Source organism: Rhincodon typus, chromosome 5 (genome assembly GCF_021869965.1).
Source record: "Rhincodon typus isolate 14 chromosome 5, sRhiTyp1.1, whole genome shotgun sequence".
Classification (NCBI taxonomy): domain Eukaryota; kingdom Metazoa; phylum Chordata; class Chondrichthyes; order Orectolobiformes; family Rhincodontidae; genus Rhincodon; species Rhincodon typus.
The window spans coordinates 72,143,834-72,165,392 of NC_063336.1; the positions used below are offsets into that span (position 1 = coordinate 72,143,834).

General features: G+C 40.3%; 1 protein-coding gene across 1 annotated transcript in view; it reads left to right on the forward strand.

Annotated features, from left to right (window-relative positions):
• The window catches only part of cad (carbamoyl-phosphate synthetase 2, aspartate transcarbamylase, and dihydroorotase), a 121,271-nt gene that overhangs the window by 77,030 nt on the left and 22,682 nt on the right, over positions 1-21,559 (forward strand). Inside the window, exons 20-33 of the mRNA XM_048597065.1 lie at positions 24-248; positions 417-599; positions 1,356-1,574; positions 2,697-2,864; positions 4,110-4,292; positions 5,186-5,290; positions 5,866-6,111; positions 6,217-6,298; positions 6,447-6,613; positions 7,922-8,086; positions 9,400-9,531; positions 13,596-13,797; positions 14,437-14,627; positions 19,954-20,094. Coding sequence (XP_048453022.1) covers positions 24-248; positions 417-599; positions 1,356-1,574; positions 2,697-2,864; positions 4,110-4,292; positions 5,186-5,290; positions 5,866-6,111; positions 6,217-6,298; positions 6,447-6,613; positions 7,922-8,086; positions 9,400-9,531; positions 13,596-13,797; positions 14,437-14,627; positions 19,954-20,094 — 2,409 coding nt within the window. The remainder of the gene's footprint in view (positions 1-23; positions 249-416; positions 600-1,355; positions 1,575-2,696; positions 2,865-4,109; positions 4,293-5,185; positions 5,291-5,865; positions 6,112-6,216; positions 6,299-6,446; positions 6,614-7,921; positions 8,087-9,399; positions 9,532-13,595; positions 13,798-14,436; positions 14,628-19,953; positions 20,095-21,559) is intronic.

Below are 21,559 nucleotides of genomic sequence, written 5' to 3' on the forward strand. Positions count from 1 at the left end.
CATTACCTTTATTGTCTTTTCAGGTTGTGATGGATATTTATGAACTTGAAAACCCAGAGGGTATAATCTTGTCTATGGGGGGACAGTTGCCAAACAACATTGCCATGGATCTACATCGTCAGCAGTGTCGAATCCTGGGCACATCACCAGAATCCATTGACACAGCTGAAAATCGCTTCAAGTTCTCCCGAATGTTGGATACAATAGGCATTAGCCAGCCACTGTGGAAGGAACTGTCTGACACAGAAGTAAGTGCACATGTGCTTGCGTGCCATTTTATTGTAAGCAGTTAAACTGTCAGATGTTTGCAAGTCTTTTGATGTAAAATACTTAAGTAAGGAACACCTTATTGCTACATTGGAAGATTTGGAGTGTCATCTTGGTCTCAGTTACTCAATGGTTGTTTCCTTTTACAGTCCTCCAAACAGTTTTGTGCGAAAGTTGGTTATCCATGCCTCATTCGCCCATCGTATGTGCTGAGTGGGGTTGCTATGAATGTGGCTTATTCGGACAGTGACTTGGAGAAGTTCCTTAGCAGTGCTGTGGCAGTTTCAAAGGAGCACCCAGTAGTCATATCCAAATTCATTCAAGAGGCAAAGGTAAACAAAGTTGATTTTCTCATTGTTGTAAACTTCTTTGCAGTGCTGTTTTTCGCTACTTCAGAAGGACTGTTGTTACTTCTATGATTTGCAAGTCCTGATTCGTTATTTTATGTTTAAATGGAGGTTGAAGTTCCTACCTACACCTTTTTTTTCCCTGTTTCTGTCAGTAATCTATCATGGTCTTTAATGGGTTAAGTTTATTTGCCTGTATCCATTCCTGTGAAAGGTATTTGCAAAGAGTAACATTTCAATTTTAGTTAATGCACTACAGATGAAATTATGGAAATCTTGATTCATCGAGAATGCATGGAGATTATAGTTCAAATTGTTTGACTCCTGAGGTACTACTTAGAGTACCTTTTCTCTTTGTATGTAGCAATGTGGACCAGATGTCCGAGCTGACCATGTTAGGTTTTAAGGTTATTGATCAAATTTCTCACTTCATCTTACATTTCCAAACAGATACTTGGTTTTAAAAAATTAGGAGATAATGGCAATAGTAAAATGATTCCACGTGTTTGGAACCAGTGAGAATCCTTGTAATTGCTTTAGTGTGTCGTGCTAAAACTGGTGTAATGAAATGCTGCCTTCTTTCTTGTCTAACTAAGTCTATCTTTAAAGTATTCTATGGAATTGTACGTATTTTAACAATCTTTGGTTTAGTAAAGTAGTTAGTATTTTAAATCGCATTGGACAGCTTGTGTGTTCTCTTGACTCTTTTAATTAAGTAAGTTGCACATTTATGTCACACAGGAGATTGACGTGGATGCAGTTGCCTGTGACGGAGTTGTGATAGCAGTAGCTATATCAGAGCATGTAGAAAACGCAGGGGTTCACTCTGGAGATGCTACATTGGTAACTCCACCTCAAGACTTAAATCAGAAAACAACAGAAAGGATCAAAGCTATAGTACATGCAATTGGACAAGAATTACAAGCCACTGGACCATTCAACCTTCAACTCATTGCAAAGGTTAAATTTTTGAGCAATTGTGAATTGTTCCATGTTTGATTTAGATTCTATGTGAAGGTGAGAGTATAGCAAAGCCTATTTATTTCCTCCATTCTGCTTGGTCCCTGCAAATAAAGAGCTAAGATGTTTTTATTCTGCTATCAGAAAAATTTAGGCTGCAGGTTTTGGGAATTTTTCTTTATGGAAATTCATATTATTAGAATACAAAATATCAAAAATCACCAAACTAACTATTCATATCAGATTATGATTTTATTTTTACGTGAAACCTGTTGTTTTTAAAATAAATTGGATGAAGTTTGCTATTGGAAATAATTGCAGATCACAAAATGCCCATGTTTGATCCATGTGTTATTGTTTGCATAGAAATGTGTTGTTTCTTTGCCCTTCTTCCATTGTAGAATCCAACTGAACCTTGAATAATTTCAAGGCTTTTGCTGTCTGTTATCTAACCCTAAACACCATAAGCAGCTGTTACTTATTGTTTGAAGCACTGCTTTCTAGCTTGAATTCTGAACTATGTTTAGCAGTTGATATCTGTATTGTGTTGTCTTGCAGTCATGTTTAACTTGAAATTATGCTTTAGGTTTAGCTTGCTTCATTCTGCTTTATATCTTTATAAGGTGTCCACATATCTGTGCACATTTCGAGTCTGGCAAAAATTTAACAATAGATGAATATTAAATAAGCTGTCTAATTTGATGTCTGTAATACATCTTGCCTGATTTTACCTTTCTGTTATCAACCAAATTGAAAATTGTATGAGATGTTTAACTCATTCTTTTGTCTACTTTTTAACATTTTCACTAAAAGGCAAAACTTGCCTCTTTGAGTTTCGCTACTGTAGATTAGTCCTCCAACACAAGGGAATCAGTCATGTTCCTCCTTCTGCACAATCTTTAGAGCTTGGATATTTCATGGTTTTGATGAGCGAAATTAAAGACAACACTCAAATGACCACTAAAATATTATAGTTTGTGTTTGTCAGCTCAGGTGCAACTGATTTGACAGCATAGCCCAACATTCTGTTAAAATCTTTCTTGCATTTGAAATATGTCAAGAAATTGTTGGAGAGATCAGAGCACTGAAATGGCTATTTTAACTCTGTTTTCTTTTCTATAGGATGACCAACTCAAAGTGATAGAATGCAATGTGAGAGTTTCACGTTCTTTTCCATTTGTATCGAAAACACTTGGTGTTGACATGATAGCCCTAGCTACGCAAGTAATTATGGGTGAAGAAGTTGAGCCCGTGGGGTTAATGACTGGTACAGGAGTTGTAGGTGTAAAGGTGAAGTGATCTTAAATATAATTGCCTACATAAATATATATTCATACACACTAAATATTAACTTTGTTTCTGTCCCCACAGATGCTGCCATAGCTGAGTTTCTCGGGCATTTGCTGTGTTTGATTTAAATATAATTGAATTGTAGAAGAATAGTGTTGTTTCGGCGTCTGTTGCTTTTCATCTTTCATTTCCTTTCTCAAAATAAATGAAAAATTACAAGTAGGTGTTACTAGTGGGGAAGTTTAAAGCTGATCAGAAAGTTGTTTTTTGTACCTTCATCAAATTATTCAGAATATTACTGCTGTGCCCAGAAATATTGAAGCCTAACTTTTACAGTGGTTTTGCTTGAATTGTAAATGTACATTGCATATTCCTTTATTCATTCATGGGATGCGGGGGTCGCTGGCTAGGCAGCATTTATTGTCCATCCCTTACTGCCCAGAGGGCAGTTAAGTGTCAACCATAAAACTGTGGCTCTGGAGTCCTATGTAGACCAGACCAGGTAAGGAAGGCAGTTTCCTTCCCTGAAGGACACTAGTGAATCAGATGGGTTTTTTTTCTGACACTCAGCAATGGAGTTATGGTCATCATTAGATTCTTAATTCCAGATATTTATTGAATTCAGATCCCACCATCTGCCATGGTGGGATTCGAGCATGGGTCCCCATACATTATCTGGCTGTCTGGATTAACAGACCAGCGATAATACCACTAGGCCATCGCTTCCCCTTGAAGTCAAATTTGAATTCCTAACCCCATTTATTCCTTATTCATGGGTTGGTCTTGGCTCAACCAATGTCATAAAGAAAATTTTTAATACATTTCTGAGTAAAGTGGATATTCAACTGAATATAAGCAAAATACTGTGTATTTTGGAAATATGATGAAATTTAATAAAAACAGAAAATGCTTGAAATTCTTCACAGATCTGGCAACAATGCTGAGTGAATGCAGTTAATGTTTCAAGCCACTGCTACATTTGAAAGACTGTTAACTTGAAAGATTCAAGCTTCACTGATAGCTGACCTGCTCGGTATTTCCAGCAGTTTCAACTTTTATTTAAAGTGGATTTTTCGTTTTGATAAATAAAACAGTAAGAAACAGATTGTCTATCTATTAAGGTAACTTTTCGTAAACACGTGATGTAGGTATCGCAGGTGTAGTATCGCAGAAATGAAAGGTGTGGAAAATAATTTCAATGAATTGTCAAACTTCCTGATTCACTGTGTGTAACTTCATTTTTAGGTGCCTCAGTTTTCATTTTCTCGCCTAGCTGGGGCAGATGTGGTCCTGGGTGTAGAGATGACAAGTACTGGAGAGGTGGCCTGCTTTGGAGAAAACCGTTATGAGGCCTACCTCAAGGCCATGTTGAGCACTGGCTTTAAAATACCTAAAAAGAACATACTGCTTTCAATTGGCAGCTACAAGGTAAATCCAATACACTGACCAACTTACAAAAGGTTTTGTTTTACAGAAATGATATAAATTGTTACTGCAGGGGTTAAGGTATATCATTGCAGTGTTTGCCATGTTTTGAAAACCATATGAATGCTTTTTGCATGGGGAAATGTAACTCGCTGTGAGAAGAGGCAGTGGGCAGAGGTCCCAGAAAATTCCTGTGTTCCTAGATCATCTAATTTTTGTAAATTTGAGTCCTTGCATTGTGCTGATGAAAATACCCGTATTGCAGAAATAAAAGTAACTCAAAAGTTTAAAAAAAGATGCCAACATTATGCTGATTGATAGTACTGCATTTCCTGAGTTAGAAGTTCATAGGTTTTGACTCTACTCCAAGGGCCTGAATGTATAGTATGGGTTTATATTTCATTGCAGAACTAAGGGAGTGCTGTATTGTTTGGTGCCCTGCCTTTCAAGTTTAGTGTCAGTGAGTCTCTATATGCTGTATCTCTCCAAAGAAGAGCCATATTGTTTTCCTGATGTCCTTGGTAATCTTGATTATTAGCCATCACCACCATAGTAAATTATCTGCTTATTTGTTTTTGGTCTTTTCATTTGTGGCATCTTACTACAACATTACAACTGTGGCTGCACTTCAAAAGAATTTCATTGGCAATGAAACAGTATATTGAGATTACCATGCAAACTAAATTCATTTGAAGAATAGCTTCATATTGCAATAATCTTTTTTTTCTGATCTGTCCTTTTTTAAATTTAAACTTTTTTGTTGTACCTATTTTGATTATATTTTGAATATTCAAATTTAATATTCTCAGTGGCTGTTGTGTTCTCAACATTATTACAATTTCTTGTCCATAATTAAGCTCTGAACTTCATACTACAACATTTTCTTACACTTTCAGAACAAGAGTGAGCTGCTGTCCACAGTACAATCTTTGGAGCAGCTTGGTTATAACCTATATGCAAGTTTGGGTACAGCAGATTTTTACACTGAGCACGGAATTGAGGTAAGGACATTGTATATGTGTCTGAACTTTTGATTGAACCGTTGGGATAAAAACTGGAATGGCTTTAATTAAAAAAGCATGACGGTGACATCAGAAAAAAAATTTGAAGCCTAATGGTTTGATGTAAAAATATGATGTGGGGTGAGTTGAAAATGTTGCACAGATTAGTATAGTAGATCAATTCTACTTAATATTGTTCCCCTATTTGAAGCTGACAAGAGAGGACGTTGTACACAAAATGCTGGTTTCCCTGATGTAAAATGTGCCTTTGTTTCAAATTAATTTAAAATGCTTGTTTCAATATAGTTTGGTTTAACTATGGCATGATGCAGTTTTGATTATGTACAATTGCATAAAAAAAATTTATGCCTAAAGTGGGACCATGTCAGTATTGGATCTTTTTCCCTTTATCACCTACTGTCATTTAAAACAAAAATAACCAAGCCAGATGTAACAGGGTCAGTTGCAAAGCTTCCTTTGCTTGATCTAAACAAATATTTTTGTGCAATCTCAGCAGATTACTGGTTAATTTCTCGATAATTTTCAGTTTTAGCTTCTGGTTCCTTTCTTTGCAGATCAAGGCAGTAGACTGGCCATTTGAAGATTCTGACAACGATGGTCCTTTGAAAGAGAGGCACAGAAGCATTGTGGACTATCTAGAAGAAAATCATTTTGACTTGGTTATAAATCTCTCCATGAGGAACTCTGGAGGACGACGCCTTTCTTCCTTTGTTACCAAGGGTTACCGTACTAGGCGATTGGCTGTAGACTACTCTGTTCCATTAATTATTGATATCAAGTGCACCAAACTCTTTGTTGAGGCACGTTTCCTGAAATTTGTCATCTTGAAGTACTGCTGTTTTGATATGAATTTTAACTTCACTGATCAATCTATTTAATCTGATAATTTGTCTTTTCTTCTCCAGGCTTTACGGCTGATAGGCAGTGCCCCTCCAGTGAAGACTCATATTGATTCAATGACTTCTCACAAATTGATTCGCTTACCAGGTAGTGACATAGTAATCTTGCTGTTTGCAGCTTTTGTCAGTATTCAAGTTCCAAATGACACATCTAAATGGCATATGTGAAAATATTCCTTCATTGTATTTAATTACGATGAATAAAAGTTTTGTGCCTGTACATTTTTCACCTTCAGGTCTGATTGATGTCCATGTACATCTTCGTGAGCCTGGTGGAACCCATAAGGAAGATTTTGCTTCAGGCACTGCAGCAGCTTTGGCAGGAGGAATTACCATGGTGTGTGCTATGCCAAACACAAATCCAGCAATCACAGACCATGCTACCTTTGCCCTTGTACAGAAGGTAATTTTAATTTCAACTTCTCAAAAGTGGGAAGTTCACACCAAGTATTTTTGAAACCTAGCCAGACTTTCAGGCAAGCATTACTGATGTTTAAAATTGCTGCACTTTGTGCATTTTTGTTTGCAGATGCTATAATGCATAATCATCAAATTATTTGCAAAACTGATTTGTGTTTGATACAGGCAAATTAAACAATTGACTGGGCAATTTGGTTCTAACACTAAAAGAGCACGTAAATCTTCTATTTAGTTGTTTTTAGGAGGAACTGAAGTGAAATAAATGGTTCTGGTTTTGTGATCAAACATTTCACTTTAACATTGTTAAAATTAAGTGCGTATTTTGCTTTTTGTCACTGAAGATAAATGGAGGCAGAGTGGTAAACATCTACACGAACTTTACTGAGGTCTTTGACAACGTCCTGCATGGTAGACTGTTAGTGAAGTTGGATCACATGAAATTCAGGGAGAGCTTGCCAAGTGGACACAAAATTGGCTTGACAGTGGGAGACAGAGGGTGGTAGTAGAGAGTTGTTTTTCAAACTGGAGGCCTGACCAGTGGTGTGCTGCCAGAATCATTGCTGGGCCCATTTGTTTGTCATTTATCTAAACGATTTGGACAAAAATATAGAAAGCACGGTTAGGAAGCTTGTAGATGACACCATAGTGGACAATGAAGAAGGTTATCAGAGATTACAAAGGGGTCTTGATCATTTGGGTCAGTGGGCCGAGGAGTAGCAGATGAAGTTTAATTTGGATAAATGTGAGGTGCTTGATTTTGTTAAGATGAACAAGGGCAGAATTTACACAGTTAATGGTAGGAGTTTAGGGAGCGTTGTAGGACAGAGACAGGGGTTTCGGGTACATTGTTTACTTGTGAAGCAACTCTCAATGAATTGTGTTAAAGAAGGCATTTGGTATGCTTGCCTTCATTGCTCAGACCATTGAGTATAATAGTGGGGTCATTATGTTGAGGTTGTTTAGGATGTTGGTGAGACCACTTTTGGAGTACTGTGTACAGGAGGAGATAGGTCAGTCCAGGGAGGACGGACAGGCAAGGGGGCGGGATGAGGTTAGTAGGTAGGAGATGGGGCTCGGGCTTGAGGTGGGAGGAGGGGATAGGTGGGAGGAAGAATATGGGCCAAACACAGGATAATAGGACTAGTTTAGTTTGGGAAAACTTGTTTGGCATGGATGAGTTGGATCGAACGGTTGGGTTTCTGTGCTGTATGACTCTGTGACTTCTTCACAATTTTTTTTGTTATAACAAGCTGATGTTCTTGCAAAATGTTTTTCTCCCCCTCCCACCCAGTTGGCCACTGCTGGTGCTCGTTGTGACTTTGCTTTGTTTCTGGGAGCATCTTCAGATAATGCTGATGTTTTACCTTTGATGAGCAATTCTGCTGCTGGCTTGAAGATGTATCTAAATGATACTTACTCAACACTCAAAATGGATAACGTATCTTTATGGATAGAGGTAGAGTGGATTTTACTTTCTCGGTTTGCAAGGGTCAGATTATGGTCTTAATGATAACTTATATCGTTTAAATGTAGCTTCACAGTATGAGTACTGAAGATCACACTTTCAAATTAAATTTCTGGTCTTCTGAGCTATGTATTCAACAGCTGTGAAATAAATTGATACCAAAGCAACATGGTCTAGATTAACCCAACACTTAGTTCATGGTTGCTTTTTCTTCTGATAGCATAATTGTGAGTCCCTAAAGTCTGATTATTTAACCGTCTGTTTTTGTTTTGCAATTTATTCTTCATATCCATGATGGAAACAAGACCTTTTTCAGTCGCTGTTCACATAAATTTTCTTGCTAGCTTTGTGCTTTTTTAGAAGGTATTAACTAAATTGCAATATGTGACCGTATGACCAATGTTGATGAAATTTGTTTTCTATTTGCTCCCCTTCCACATACCCCTTCCAAATTCATTGAATCCACCACACCACATGTGCATGCAAAATAGTTGAAAGACAGTGAGGTCAAAAGCAGAGTCCATACCTCCACCAGCCTGAAATGGTTTGCTCCATAGACTGTGGACTGAATTTGGAACATTCCAGTCTGGGCATTTGTTGCGATGCAGTGTCAGCTATTTAGCCTTGCATTGAGAAGGTGAAGGAGCCTTCTAAATATTGTTGCACTGGCTTTACAGCTCTCTGTTTGTGATCTCTGAAGAGCAGAACAAGCTTCAGAGGTATAATTCTTGAGATTATTTCAGTTTGCAGTCGTTTATGAAAATCCCATGTGCGCAAAGCATCCAGTGATCGTTAAGTTTTATTATATTATTTGCTCTACCTGAAATGTTTTTCTATTTTGGCAAAGAAATTCTCTAGGCTGGTGCATAATTGTATTCTGGAAGGCACTTCAAAGAAGACAAGTATATCTCTTTTATTCATTCCACCACAATGTAGTACCTATTCTGGGGTCGGTTAACTTGCTTGGCTAGATGGCAAGTTTGCAATACAAAGTAATGCCCACAGCATAGGTTCCCTGAAGGCTACCGTGAAAGACTCTTTTTAACTGCTGTCCTTGCCAGAGGTGACCCTCCAGTTAAACTGTCACCTGCTGTCTCTCCTTAATGAGAGAGCAGCCCTATGGTTCAGTAGGATTGTGGTGACTTATCTTTACCTTTTAGTTCCTACTCTTGAACTAAAAATCTTTCTTGTCCTAAAACAAAGGATTAACTGACATTAATTTATAATGTTTTGAGAATAGTATGTGTTACTTTGTGCATTTTTACTGTTAATGAAGTTTAAATACAATTGCTTCTTCTTTTCAGCACTTTGAGAAGTGGCCAAAGCATTTGCCCATAGTGGTGCATGCTGAGAGACAGACTGTAGCAGCCATTTTAATGGTTGCTCAGTTGTACCAGAGACCAGTTCACATTTGCCATGTAGCTAGAAAGGAGGAGGTAAGATAACATGCGACTTTGACAATGTATCACATAGCAGTTCACTCCAATCAATATATTCAATTACACCTATTTGCATGTAAGCAGGGTCAGGGATAAAAATCTGGTTCTTCTCCTGTTTGTGCCCACATGTAATTCGGTCATAATTCTCTGCATAGCAAGATCGACTCCAAAAGTACTCCAGTAGCTCCTTTCACAGTAATGATTTTTTCAGCTACTGAAGTACTTTTGAAGTCTGTTGTGGTAACAATAAATGATTTAGAATTCAATGTAGGCAGGTTGTTCAGCAAGTTTGCAGAGGACATAAAAATTGGGATGGTAAATAGTGAGGAGTATAGCCTTGGATTACAGGACGACACAGATGGGCTGATTAGTGGCATGATGCTAGGTAGGATCCTGGGAACCACAGGATTAGAGGGGTCTTTGCGTACAAGTCCACTGGCCCCCTCAGGTAGCAGAACAGATAGATAACTTGATCAAAAAGATATACGGGATATTTTGCTTTATTAGCTGAGGCACAGAGTTTTAAGAGCAGGTAGGTTATGCTGCAACTGTATTAAAAAGTTGGCTGGGCCACAGCTAGAGTATTGTGTGCAGATATGGAATCCTCATTATGGGAGGGAAAAGATTGCACTGGAAAGGGAGCAACGGTCATTTACTAGTATGTTGCCTGATTGGAGTATTATAATAATATAAAGAGATTGGATAGAATGTTTGCTTTCCTTGGAGCAGAGGACACTGAGGGGAGATGTATAAAATTATGAGGGGCGTAGACAAGAAGGAGTTCTTCTCCTTGATGAAAGGATCAATGACTGGGGGCAAAAGTTTAAGACAAGGAGTAGAAGGTTTAGAGGAGATGTGAGGAAAAACTTTTTCACCCAGAAAGGGTAGTGGGAAGCTGGAACTCACTGCCTGTAGGTAGTGGTAGAGGCAGACTCCGTCGTGACATTTAAGAAGTATTTAGATGTGCACTTGCAGTGCTAAAGTATACAAGGCTATGGAGCAAGTGTTGGAAAATGGTATTAGAATAATTCGTTGGTTGCTTTTGACCTGTGCAGACTTGATAGGCCGAAGGGTTCTTTTCTATTTTGCAGATCTCCTTGATTCGAACTTCAAATCTAGTTGCACCACCAAAGGAACAACTGGATTACCTTTAGGAATAGTAACTTGAAAGCTTAAGACATGGTTTGGAAAAGAATGCCCGCGCTTCTGAACTTGTATTCGGAATTTTTCTGATTAATAATACCACTTCATTGACACTCTTGTGTCATTACCAAGAATTGGTTTTATCCATGGAAGAGCTTCAGTTATTTTGTTACCTTCTGAAGTGAAAATTATAGGATATTGTATCACAGAAATTTCTTTTCCCTAATGTATGCTACATTTTGTATTAGAATGTTTCTTGTCAATCAATGCACAGCGTAATCTCTGAAGTTAGGTTTATTACAACAATATAAATACTATTTCCAATTATATTAGCAAAACTGCACCAGGTTGCTGCACTTAAATACACCAGTTCAGTGCCTCTCATACTGTCTTTCCTGTGCTCCATGCAATCCACGACGCCCACAGAATCTACTTGACCCATCCTGGAAAAATCCAAAATTCAGCAAGGCTTCTTACCCAAGAGTAATATTTGATGTACTGTCTGGTACCACTCTGCTATATCCCTACTGTATTTAAGTGCAGTAACCTGGTGCTGTTTTATTAATACAGCTGCAATTAAGTTTATTGCAACTTTTGTCGAAATGTTAGCCCACCATCTGAAAGTAACCCAAATTGGTAAATAATTGAAAATAACTTTAAGAAAAACTACACTGAGCCATTTACTATTTTATACAGTGCACACTTTTGTTTCATTTTTTAAACATTGTGTTTACTGAAGTCTGTGTGCCCAAAAATTCCTTTCACAACTATTCTCAAAAAGCCACAATTGGCAAAACCTCACCAAATTCATTACTTTGATCAGGGACTGTTTCCATGTTTGTGACTGTGGCCAGTTTCTAGCACAATGTTTTTAAAGCTGTCTTAACAGATTGGAGAAATGTGATTGTTTTATTTTGGTTATACTTTAAATTCCCCAACCTTTTTGCACTAGCTTGACAAGCATCTAGTAAATTGCATCATTTCTGTCTGTTTTAGGCATTATTAAAGTAATTTGCAACATGTAGAAATTTGTGAAATGGTACTTCTAAAATTTCTATTGTCCACCGTAGGAATAGGAACTATAATAGGCCATTTAGCTGCTCAAGCTGCCAGACAATCACAGTTATAGGTGCATTCGACCTACTCATTGGGAACTGTTGATGTGACACTGGTTAGCCTCAATTTTTCTGCCCTCACCTTATCCATTTCAATCTATCCTTATGGGAATTGACTGCACTCTGTGCTTTTTGGATCCAACCCTGGCTTGTTAATTAAGCCTGTTGACAAGGATGGTGCTGTTGTTGTCAGGCAGACTGACTTCTGCATTGCAGACACCACATGATGATGTCATTGGTGCTGTTTCCCTGTCTCATTCAAATCTGGCCTCACTTTCATCTGGTCTAACTCTGACTCCTCCCTGCCCTTTCTCAATGTCTCTGTTCCATTTCTGGGATAGGCTGGTCACCAATACCCACCACAAACCTAGCGACTCACACAGTTGCCTTGGCTATACGTCCTCACACCTTGCTTCCTGTAAAGACTGTATTCAATTCTCCCAGTTCCTCCGTTTCCATGGGATCTTTGGAACAGATGCAAACTTCGACAAGGGAGCCTTCGAAATGTCCACCACCTTCCTCAACCAAAGACTCCCCAGCATTGTTGTCGACAGGGGCCTCGGCCAGGTCTGACCCATCTCCTCCTCTACTACGGCCTCAAGCCCTTCTCTTTCCTCCCACAACAGTGATAGGGTCCCTCTTGTCCTTACCTATCATCCCACCAGCATCCACATCCAGAGGTTTATTAACTGCCATTTCGCCATCTCCAACAAGATGCCACCACCAGGTGCACGTTCCCCTCCTCTCCCTTAGCAGTAATCTGCAGGGACCGTTCCAGCTGGGACACCCTGATCCACTTTTCCTTCACTCTCAACCCTCCCCTCCTCCCCCCAACCCCACCCACCCGCCCCCACCCCCACAGTACCTTGCCCTGCAACCACAGAAGGTGTATCAACTGTCTGTTTACTTCTTCCCTTCTCAGTATCCAAGGGCCCAAACATACCTTCCAGGTGAAGCAATCTAGTCTACTGCATTCTCTGCTCACAATGTGGTCTGTTCTACGTTGGGGAAATGAAGTGTAGACTGGGTGACTACTTCGCAGAACATGTATGCTCTGTCCATAAAAAAGACTGAGTGTCCAGTTGCCAGCCACTTCAACACACCATTTTGTTCCCTGGCCAACATCTCTGTCTCAGGCTTGTTGCAGTGCTCCAGCAAAGCTCAGCACTAGCTGGAATAACAGCACCTCATTTTTCACTTGGGGACCCAGCAGCCTTCTGGACTCTATATTGAGTTCAATAACTTTAGGCCTTAAGCTCTCCCATGTCCTTTGCTCAAACCACACACGCCAGGCCTTATCATCACATAGTCTGCTATTACACACAACCTATTGTTAGCCACCAACATTCCCAATTAATAGCTATTCGCACTTCCAGCTGGATTATCATCCACTCCTTTGTCAAACTGTTCTTTATCGCTTTGGGCTGTATCCCCACCTATCATTCGCCCCTTACCCTCTATCTTCTGCATATAAACAAACATTTTCCTAATTGCCATCGATTCTGAGGAAAAGTCACTTGACCCAAAACGTAACTCTTGATTTCTGTCCACAAGTGCTGCCAGACCTGCTGAGCTTTTCCACCAATTTCTGTTTTTTGTTTGAGACCAATCACTAGCTCTCCTCCTGAGGGAGTGGTGTATAATTCATGGAAAGTGGAAAATCTATGGGCTGTTATTTAATAACATCCTACTTGTTTCTTCGAGTGAACAAACAATATTTCAGATAATTCTAAATATGCCTGGGAACACAAGGCTTTTTTTGGGTGCAGAACTACATGAATCTTTATTTGCTGTGTTCAACAGATCCAAATTATTAGAGCTGCAAAACAGAAAGGTGTACAAGTAACCTGTGAAGTGGCTCCTCACCACCTGTTCCTGAGTGAGGAAGACCTAGAAAGTATAGGCCATGGCAAAGGTCAGGTCAGGCCAATGCTTACTACAAAAGAAGATGTGAAATCTCTATGGGAAAATTTGGACATCATCGACTGTTTTGCAACTGATCATGGTATGTGATGAATAGAGGACATTCTTCATTCTTAAATCATTTTTAGCCTTTGGGTCACTAATAGAACCAGTGTGAGAGTGCTACCTCTTTTTCAGTAAAAGTTTAACCTTTGTGAATCTTCATGATATGATGAAATACGTCACTCTTATTTGCTATAATCTTTGCAGTTTCCAGTCCCAGGAGATTCTTGTGGGTGAGTCTATACAGAGTGGGTTCAAGCTAAAGCAAGTAACCACACAAATGGCAGTATGTAATAAATGAGCTGAAAAGTATTTTTGCTGCCAAAACAGTGTTTTGCATGAAGCTGTTTGCTCCCACAACATAACCAAAGTTTTTTTTTTTTTTTCAAAATTTCTGCATATTAAAATACTAAATCATGTTAGCTAACAATTGCCTCAATTTCAGCAACAAGTTAAAATCATTTTATATTGCCATATTAGAAGAATTTTTATGTATGACTGATTGAGTGTAGTGCTGTGATCATTTGTGTTTTATTAAAATCTTAAAGACACAATTATTTTAAGTATAGGTTGCTAACAGTGTTTTTTCAAAACTAGTTATTAATGTAGACTCTGTGATATCAGCCACAGTAATTATTTTATTTAAATATTCATTAATATTTCCTGTTCATTTCTTTAGCCCCACATTCTCTTGAAGAAAAGAACAGTAATTCACCACCACCAGGTTACCCTGGTTTAGAGACCATGCTGCCACTACTTCTTACAGCCGTCAGTGAAGGAAGACTCACCATTGATGACCTCATTAAACGATTGTATGAAAATCCCCGTAAGATTTTCTCCTTGCCAGTTCAGGAAAACACCTACGTGGAGGTATGGTTTGAATTTTGAGAAACTCTGGCTTTGAACTTGCATTGCAAAGACAACTTTTTTAAAATGTATGTGACGTGTTAATTAAAGATTCATCTGTCTTTATGGCTCTGTTCTATAAGAGGGTATAATGTACAATTTATAGAGAAGCAGTGTCCTCTTCACAAGTCAGCTCCATTACCATCTTCGTTTTTGCATTATAGCCAACCATTGCATACTACAATGCAGATGTAATCTGGTAAATAAGTCTCTTCTTTTACCCTGATGTGACCTACATATAAGCACACACTTCTGTAATTGCTTTGATAGAAAACAAGTGACTGTTTTGTTATAATATGATCCTGTAGAAGGCATAATAATTTTACTGTACTTAAAGACAGCTGAGTTCTGAGAGTGCATGAAAAGTTGATAGTGAGGGTAAAGATCAGGGAGGATAGAAGCAGGAAAATTTAGCCAACAAATTAGCCTTTAGTGACCCAGGTTCCTAACAAGATAGTGGAGATCTGTGCACCAGTACAGTATTTTTTTTCACTGAGTTTCCCATCATAAAGAACAACCTACTACCCCGCCAGCCTTCTGCATGACTATCACTTTCTGAAAAGTTAAGGCACTTGTCCTACAAGGCCGTTAAATACTTGTGAAGAGAAATTTGCACCTGTAATAACGATCTGAAGTTCAAGTTATGTTACTGGGTAGCTTACTGTTGTATCTAGTACCCACATCTCAATGTTTGGTAGTTGTCTGAGCACACTGCAATCAGGGCTCCTTAACAATGTGATAGCGTGCAAGACTGATCGGTATAGTAAAAAGAACAGTTCAGCACAGGAACAGACCACGGCTGCACTGACACATGATGCCTTTCTAAACTAAAAACCTTTCTGCTTTTACGCAGGTCATATCTCTCTATTCCTTAACTATTCGTACATCTGTCACTGCCTGTTAACTATTGCTTTTGTATCCTCCTCCTCCTCCAGCACATTACAGGCACTTACCATCCTCTCGGTGGCGGAGGGTAAGAAAACTTGCCTCTCACATCTCTTTTAAACTTAGCCCTTTTACCCTAAATTCATGACCTCTAATAATACCATAGGAAAAAGAATCTGACTGTCCATTCAATCCATGCCTCTCATAATTTTATAAACTTCTATCAGGCTGCACCCCCCTCTCAGCCTTTGACAAGTGAAAACAAACTGCAAGTTGGTCCAATCTGTCCTCGTAGCTAATTACCCTGCAAATTAGGCAACATCCTGATAAACTGTTTCTGTACCCTCTCCAAAGCCTCCACATCCTTCTGGTAGTGTGGCGACCAGAACTATACACTATATTCCAAATGTGGCCTAACTAAAATTCTGTACAGCATGCTGCAAACATGACTTGTCAAATTTTATTCTCCATGCCTGGACTGATAAAGACAAGCATGCCATATGCCTTCTTAACCAACTTATCCATTTGTGTTGCCACTTTAAGGGAAGTGTAGACCTGTATGCCTAGATCGCTCTGTTGATGATGCTAATGATTCTGCCATTTACTGTATACTTCCCACTTGCATTAAATCTCCCTAAATCACCTTGCATTTGTCCGGCTTAAACTGCATTTGCCATTTCAAGGCCCACCATCGCACCAGGCATACGTGAAGATGAGGTGTCAACTTGGTGAAGCCACCAAACAGGACTATTTGCATGCCATACAGCATAAGCAGCAAGTGATAAGACAGAGCTAAGTGATCCAAAACCAACGGATCAGATCTAAACTGTGCAGTCCTGCCACATCCAGTCGTGAACGGTGGTGGATGATTAAACAACTCACTGGAGGAGGAGGCTCCACAAATATCTCCGTCCTCAAGGATGGAAGACCTCAGCACATCAGTGCAAATAATAAGGCTGAAGCCCCATTTGCAGCAATGTTCAGCCAGAGATGCCGAGTGGATAATCCGTGTCAGCCTCCTCCAGTGGTCCCCAACATTACCTATACCAGTCTTAGCTAATTCTAGTAACGCCACATGATATCAATAAACCGTTGGAAACACTGGCTACTACCAAGGCTATGGGCCCTGACAACATTCTGGAAATAGTACTGAAGACTTATGCTCCAGAACTTGCCACTCCCCTAGCCAAGCTGTTCCAGTACAGTTACAACACTGAGATCTACCCAGTAATGTGGAAAATTGCCCAGGTGTGTCCTGTACGTAAAAAGCAGGATAAATCCAATCTGGCCAATTACCACCCTATCAGTCTACTTTCAGTCATCAGTAAAGTGATGGAAGGTGTCATCAACAGTACCATCCAGCAGCACCTGCTCAGTAATGCCCGGTTTGGGTTCCACCAGGGCCACTCAGCTCCTGATCTCATTACAGCCTTGGTTCAAACACGGACAAAAGAGCTGAATTCCAGAGGTGAGGTGAGAGTGACAGCCCTTGAAATCAAGGCTGCATTCAACTGAGTGTGGCATCAAGGAGTCTTAGCAAAACTGGAGTCAGTGGGTAGTAGAGGGCAAACTCTCCAGTGGCTGGAGTCATACCTGACACATAGAAATATGGTCGTGGTTGTTGGAGGTCAGTCATCTCAGCTCAAGGACATCTCTGCAGGAGTTCCTCAGGGTAGCATTCTAGGCCCAACCGTCTTCATCAAAAACCTTCCCTCCATCATAAGATCACAAGTGATGATGTTTGGTGGTGATTGTGCAGTTTTCAGAACCATTCGCAACTCCTTAGACACTGAAGCAAATGCAACAAAATCTGGACAATATCCAGGCTTGAGCTGATGAGTGGTAAGTAACATTCGTGCCATACAAATGCCAGGCTGTAACCATCACCAATAAGAGACAATCTAACCACCACCCCTTTGCATTCAATGGTGTTACCATCACTGAATCCCCTGCTATCAACATCCTCGGGGTTATCATTGACCAGAAACTTAGCTGGACTCACCACGTTAACACAGTGGCTACAAGACCAGGTAAAAGGCTAGGAATACTGCAGCAAGTAACTCACCTCCTGACTTCCCAAAGCCTGTCCACCATCTTCAGGGCACAGGTCAGGTGTGTTATGGAATACTCCCCATTTGCCTGGATGAGTGCAGCCCCAAAAACACTCAAGAAGCTTGACATCGTCCAGGACAAAGCAGCCCCTTTGATTGGCACTGCATCCACAAGCATCCACTCCCTCTGTCATTGGTGCTGAGTAGCAGCAGTGTGTACTATCTACAACTTCTGCACTGCAGAAGTTCATCAAAGATCCTCAGACAGCATCTTCCAAACCCACGACTGCTTCCGTCTAGAAGGACAAGGGCAGCAAATGTATGTGAATACCACCACCTCCAAGTTCCCCTCCAAGCCATTCACCGCCCTGACTTGGAAATATATCGCTGTTCCTTCACTGTCATTGAGTCAAAATCCTGGAATTCCCTCCCTAATGGCATTGTGGGTCAACCCATAGTAGGTGGACTGCAGCGGTTCAAGAAGACAGCATACCACCAAGTTCTCAAGGGCGAGTAGGGACGGGCAATAAATGCTGGCCGGTCAGTGACACCCACATCACACAAATAAGTAGAAAAGAAAATTTGATATTTTAATTTTTTCTAAACACGGTTATAAGGCAGGCTGGAAATGCCGAAGTGCTTGAACCATTCTGGAGATTTTTAAATTAGTTTCTGGGGAACTGAGCATGTGTGTCATTTATTGCATAACATTTCTTGACTTTGTGAAAGTGTTGGTGAACCATGTTTTTGAACCAATGCAGTCTCCATATTGTAGAAACACCACAGCACTGCTCAAAGAGTGAACCAATCCTAGTACAAACACAGTAGTCCAAATAACCACAGCCTGCTCTGCAACAGTTCTATGTTTCAGCCAGTATTGAGACCAAATGGCTGCAAAGTGCCAATAGAACAAAGGTTTGAATTTTTACAGGAAATCTTCCAATCATCCACAATAACTTTGTCAGCAGAGCCAAGGCAATTGCATAGTTCTGTTCTCTGTGTTTCCATAACTCTTTCATCAAAGTTATGATGGATAAGAGGGAAAAGCCCTGCAGAAATTCAATGCTCTTTTTAATCTATTTTGAGCTTAGTATTTGAAACTGTTTGAAAGTGGCCAGAGTTGGACAGTGATAGGAACTTGGAAGCGTTACAAGGAGCATAGTGTGTGGAATGGACAGATGTGACTGTCTCCATGTGGAGAACTCTGAACTGTCACTAAGTAAGCGGAAATGCGTGAACACACTAAGGGAATGTTTGGGGACCCTGCATAGTGATATGTCTCCTGTGTTTTAGCAAGAGCAGGTGTAGGCGTAAAACATGATGGGCGGGTGAACATTGGTATTTCATAGGGAATTCTTTTTTTTTTAAGAAGTGGGAAGGGGCATGTGTGTTTGGTAAGTGCAGTTGTGTTGGAAATGGTGGAATCTTTTGATCCTTTGAATGAAGAAACTGGTGGGGGAGAAGAAGATAAGGGAAAACGTCATGAATCAAAAATAAAACAGTAAGAGCTGAAACATAGAAATGGGAGGGGTTTCTGATAGGATGTTTATCAGTTGTGAAAAATGAACATTTCATAAGCTCTGATATGGGAATTGCCATTATGTTGCTATCTACATACAGCTCTCTGAATTGTGTACTAAAGTCTACAACTCAATCTAAAAGTTATTTTAGTTCATGAAACTGAGTGCCAGATCTGCTCTGACAGTTCCTGATTTTAATAGGAACAGGTGGACAAACACCAGAACTTCTCCTTCATCTCAGTTTGGCAAAGATGTCTGTGATGTCCTGGCTTATAAGGTGACTATCTGTCTCACCTGGTTAATGTTCCATGGTAAATTGGTGGAACATTGGTAAACTAAGTTGGAATCCCTGGTAAATGAGTTCCCACTGTACACCTAGGCATTTTTGTTCTCTTGTCCACTACTAGAATGACTGTATGACTGTCCCAAACCCTTTAATAAGAATCCTGCCGTTCACATCATTTAGGAATATTAGTCAGTAATTTAAATGGGAGGGAAGGCCCAATGAGCACTAATTACTAAATCTACAGAACTGTCTAGTGGTAGACCACATTATGTGTGATGGAATAGTAAGCCAAACTTTTCGAAGCATTAAGTAAAACTGGAGAACAGTCATATCGGACTCAAAATGTTAACTGTTTCAGTCTCCATAAATGCTGCCAAATCTGCTGAATTTCTCCAACATACACTGTGTTTGTTTAAATAAACATCAAGATTTGGTCATCTCTTGCAGAAAGAAAACATTGAAGTATAAGAAGTTTAAAAGTTAACTGTTGGAACTCTTTGTAGCTCAGCTTGATTGAACACAGTTTTAATGCTGTGATTGCATTGCAGGTTGATTTGGAGCAAGAATGGACCATTCCGAGCTACATGGAATTCACAAAGTCCAAGTGGACACCATTTGAAGGAAAGAAAGTGAAAGGAAAAGTCAGGCGAGTTGTATTGAGAGGTGAAGTGGCCTACATTGATGGACAGGTAATATTAATTTGAAAGATTTTCTAAAGTAGCCTAAATTCTTGATTATTTTTGCTATGTTATGTAACTATCTTGCAGTTTGTGTTCTTGTGCTGAGCTTTATCTTGACACACCAAATGATGCATGAAATGAAAATGCTATCAGAAATCATTTGTGCTGCCTTTTCTCTCTATAGGGCAAGAGATTTTAAAATCATGTACTTTTGTAATTTGAATCTATATTTTGTGGCGTAGACCAAGTTTATATTCATGAAAACCTTCAATTCTGACAAAAGTCTAATTTCGTTAATGGAATGCTATGGACACTGTGGTAGTTTAAATACTTCATTCTTGCACCTCTCCCTCTCCTCTTGCCTCATGTTTGCAACAGTAAGTGTGAGTATCTCATGAATTTTGCCACTATGATTGGATACTCAATCAGCTGCCTGTGTGTCTTCCCTACCTGTTGCTTGCCCGGTGGACCAAGCTCCTAAACCCTGAATGTGTGTCTTTCTTTAGTCTTCTGTCATGCCCTTACCACGTTTGTTTCATCCATAAGACCCATTTCCTGCCCACTCAAAGTTACTTCCACTAAAAGACCAGCCACGCAGTTTTCCTTGACAACAAGGTGCAGGGCTGGATGAACACAGCAGGCCAAGCAGCATCATAGGAGCAGAGAGGCTGACGTTTCGGGCCTAGACCCTTCATCAGAAAAGGGGGAGGGGAAGGGGGTTTTGAAATAAATAGGGAGAGAGTGGGAGGCGGATAGAAGAGGGATAGAGGAGAGGATAGGTGGAGAGGAAACAAACAGGTCGAAGAGGCGGGGATGGGGCCAGGAAAGGTGAGTGTAGGTAGGGAGTTAGGAAGGGGATAGGTCAGTCCAGGGAGGACGGACAGGTCAAGGGGGCGGGATGAGGTTGGTCGGTAGGAGATGGAGGTGCGGCTTGGGGTGGGAGGAGGGGATAGGTGGGAGGAAGAACAGGTTAGGGAGGCAGGGACGAGTTGGACTGGTTTTGGGATGCGGTGGGGGGAGGGGAGATTTTGAAACTTGTGAAATCCACATTGATACCATTGGGCTGCAGGGTTCCCAAGCGGAATATGAGTTGCTGTTCCTGCAACCTTCGGGTGGCATCGTTGTGGCACTGCAGGAGGCCCAGGATGGACATGTCGTCTGAGGAATGGGAGGGGGAGTTGAAATGGTTCGCGACTGGGAGGTGCAGTTGTTTGTTGCGAACCGAGCGTAAGTGTTCTGCAAAGCGGTCCCCGATGTAGAGGAAGCCACACCGGGTACAGCGGATGCAGTATACCACATTGGCAGATGTGCAGGTGAACATCTGCTTGATGTGGAAAGTCTTCTTGGGGCCTGGGATGGGGGTGAGGGAGGAGGTATGGGGGCAGGTGTAGCACTTCCTGCGGTTGCAGGGAAAAGTGCCAGGTGTGGTGGAGCTGGAGGGGAGTGTGGAGCGGACAAGGGAGTCACGGAGAGA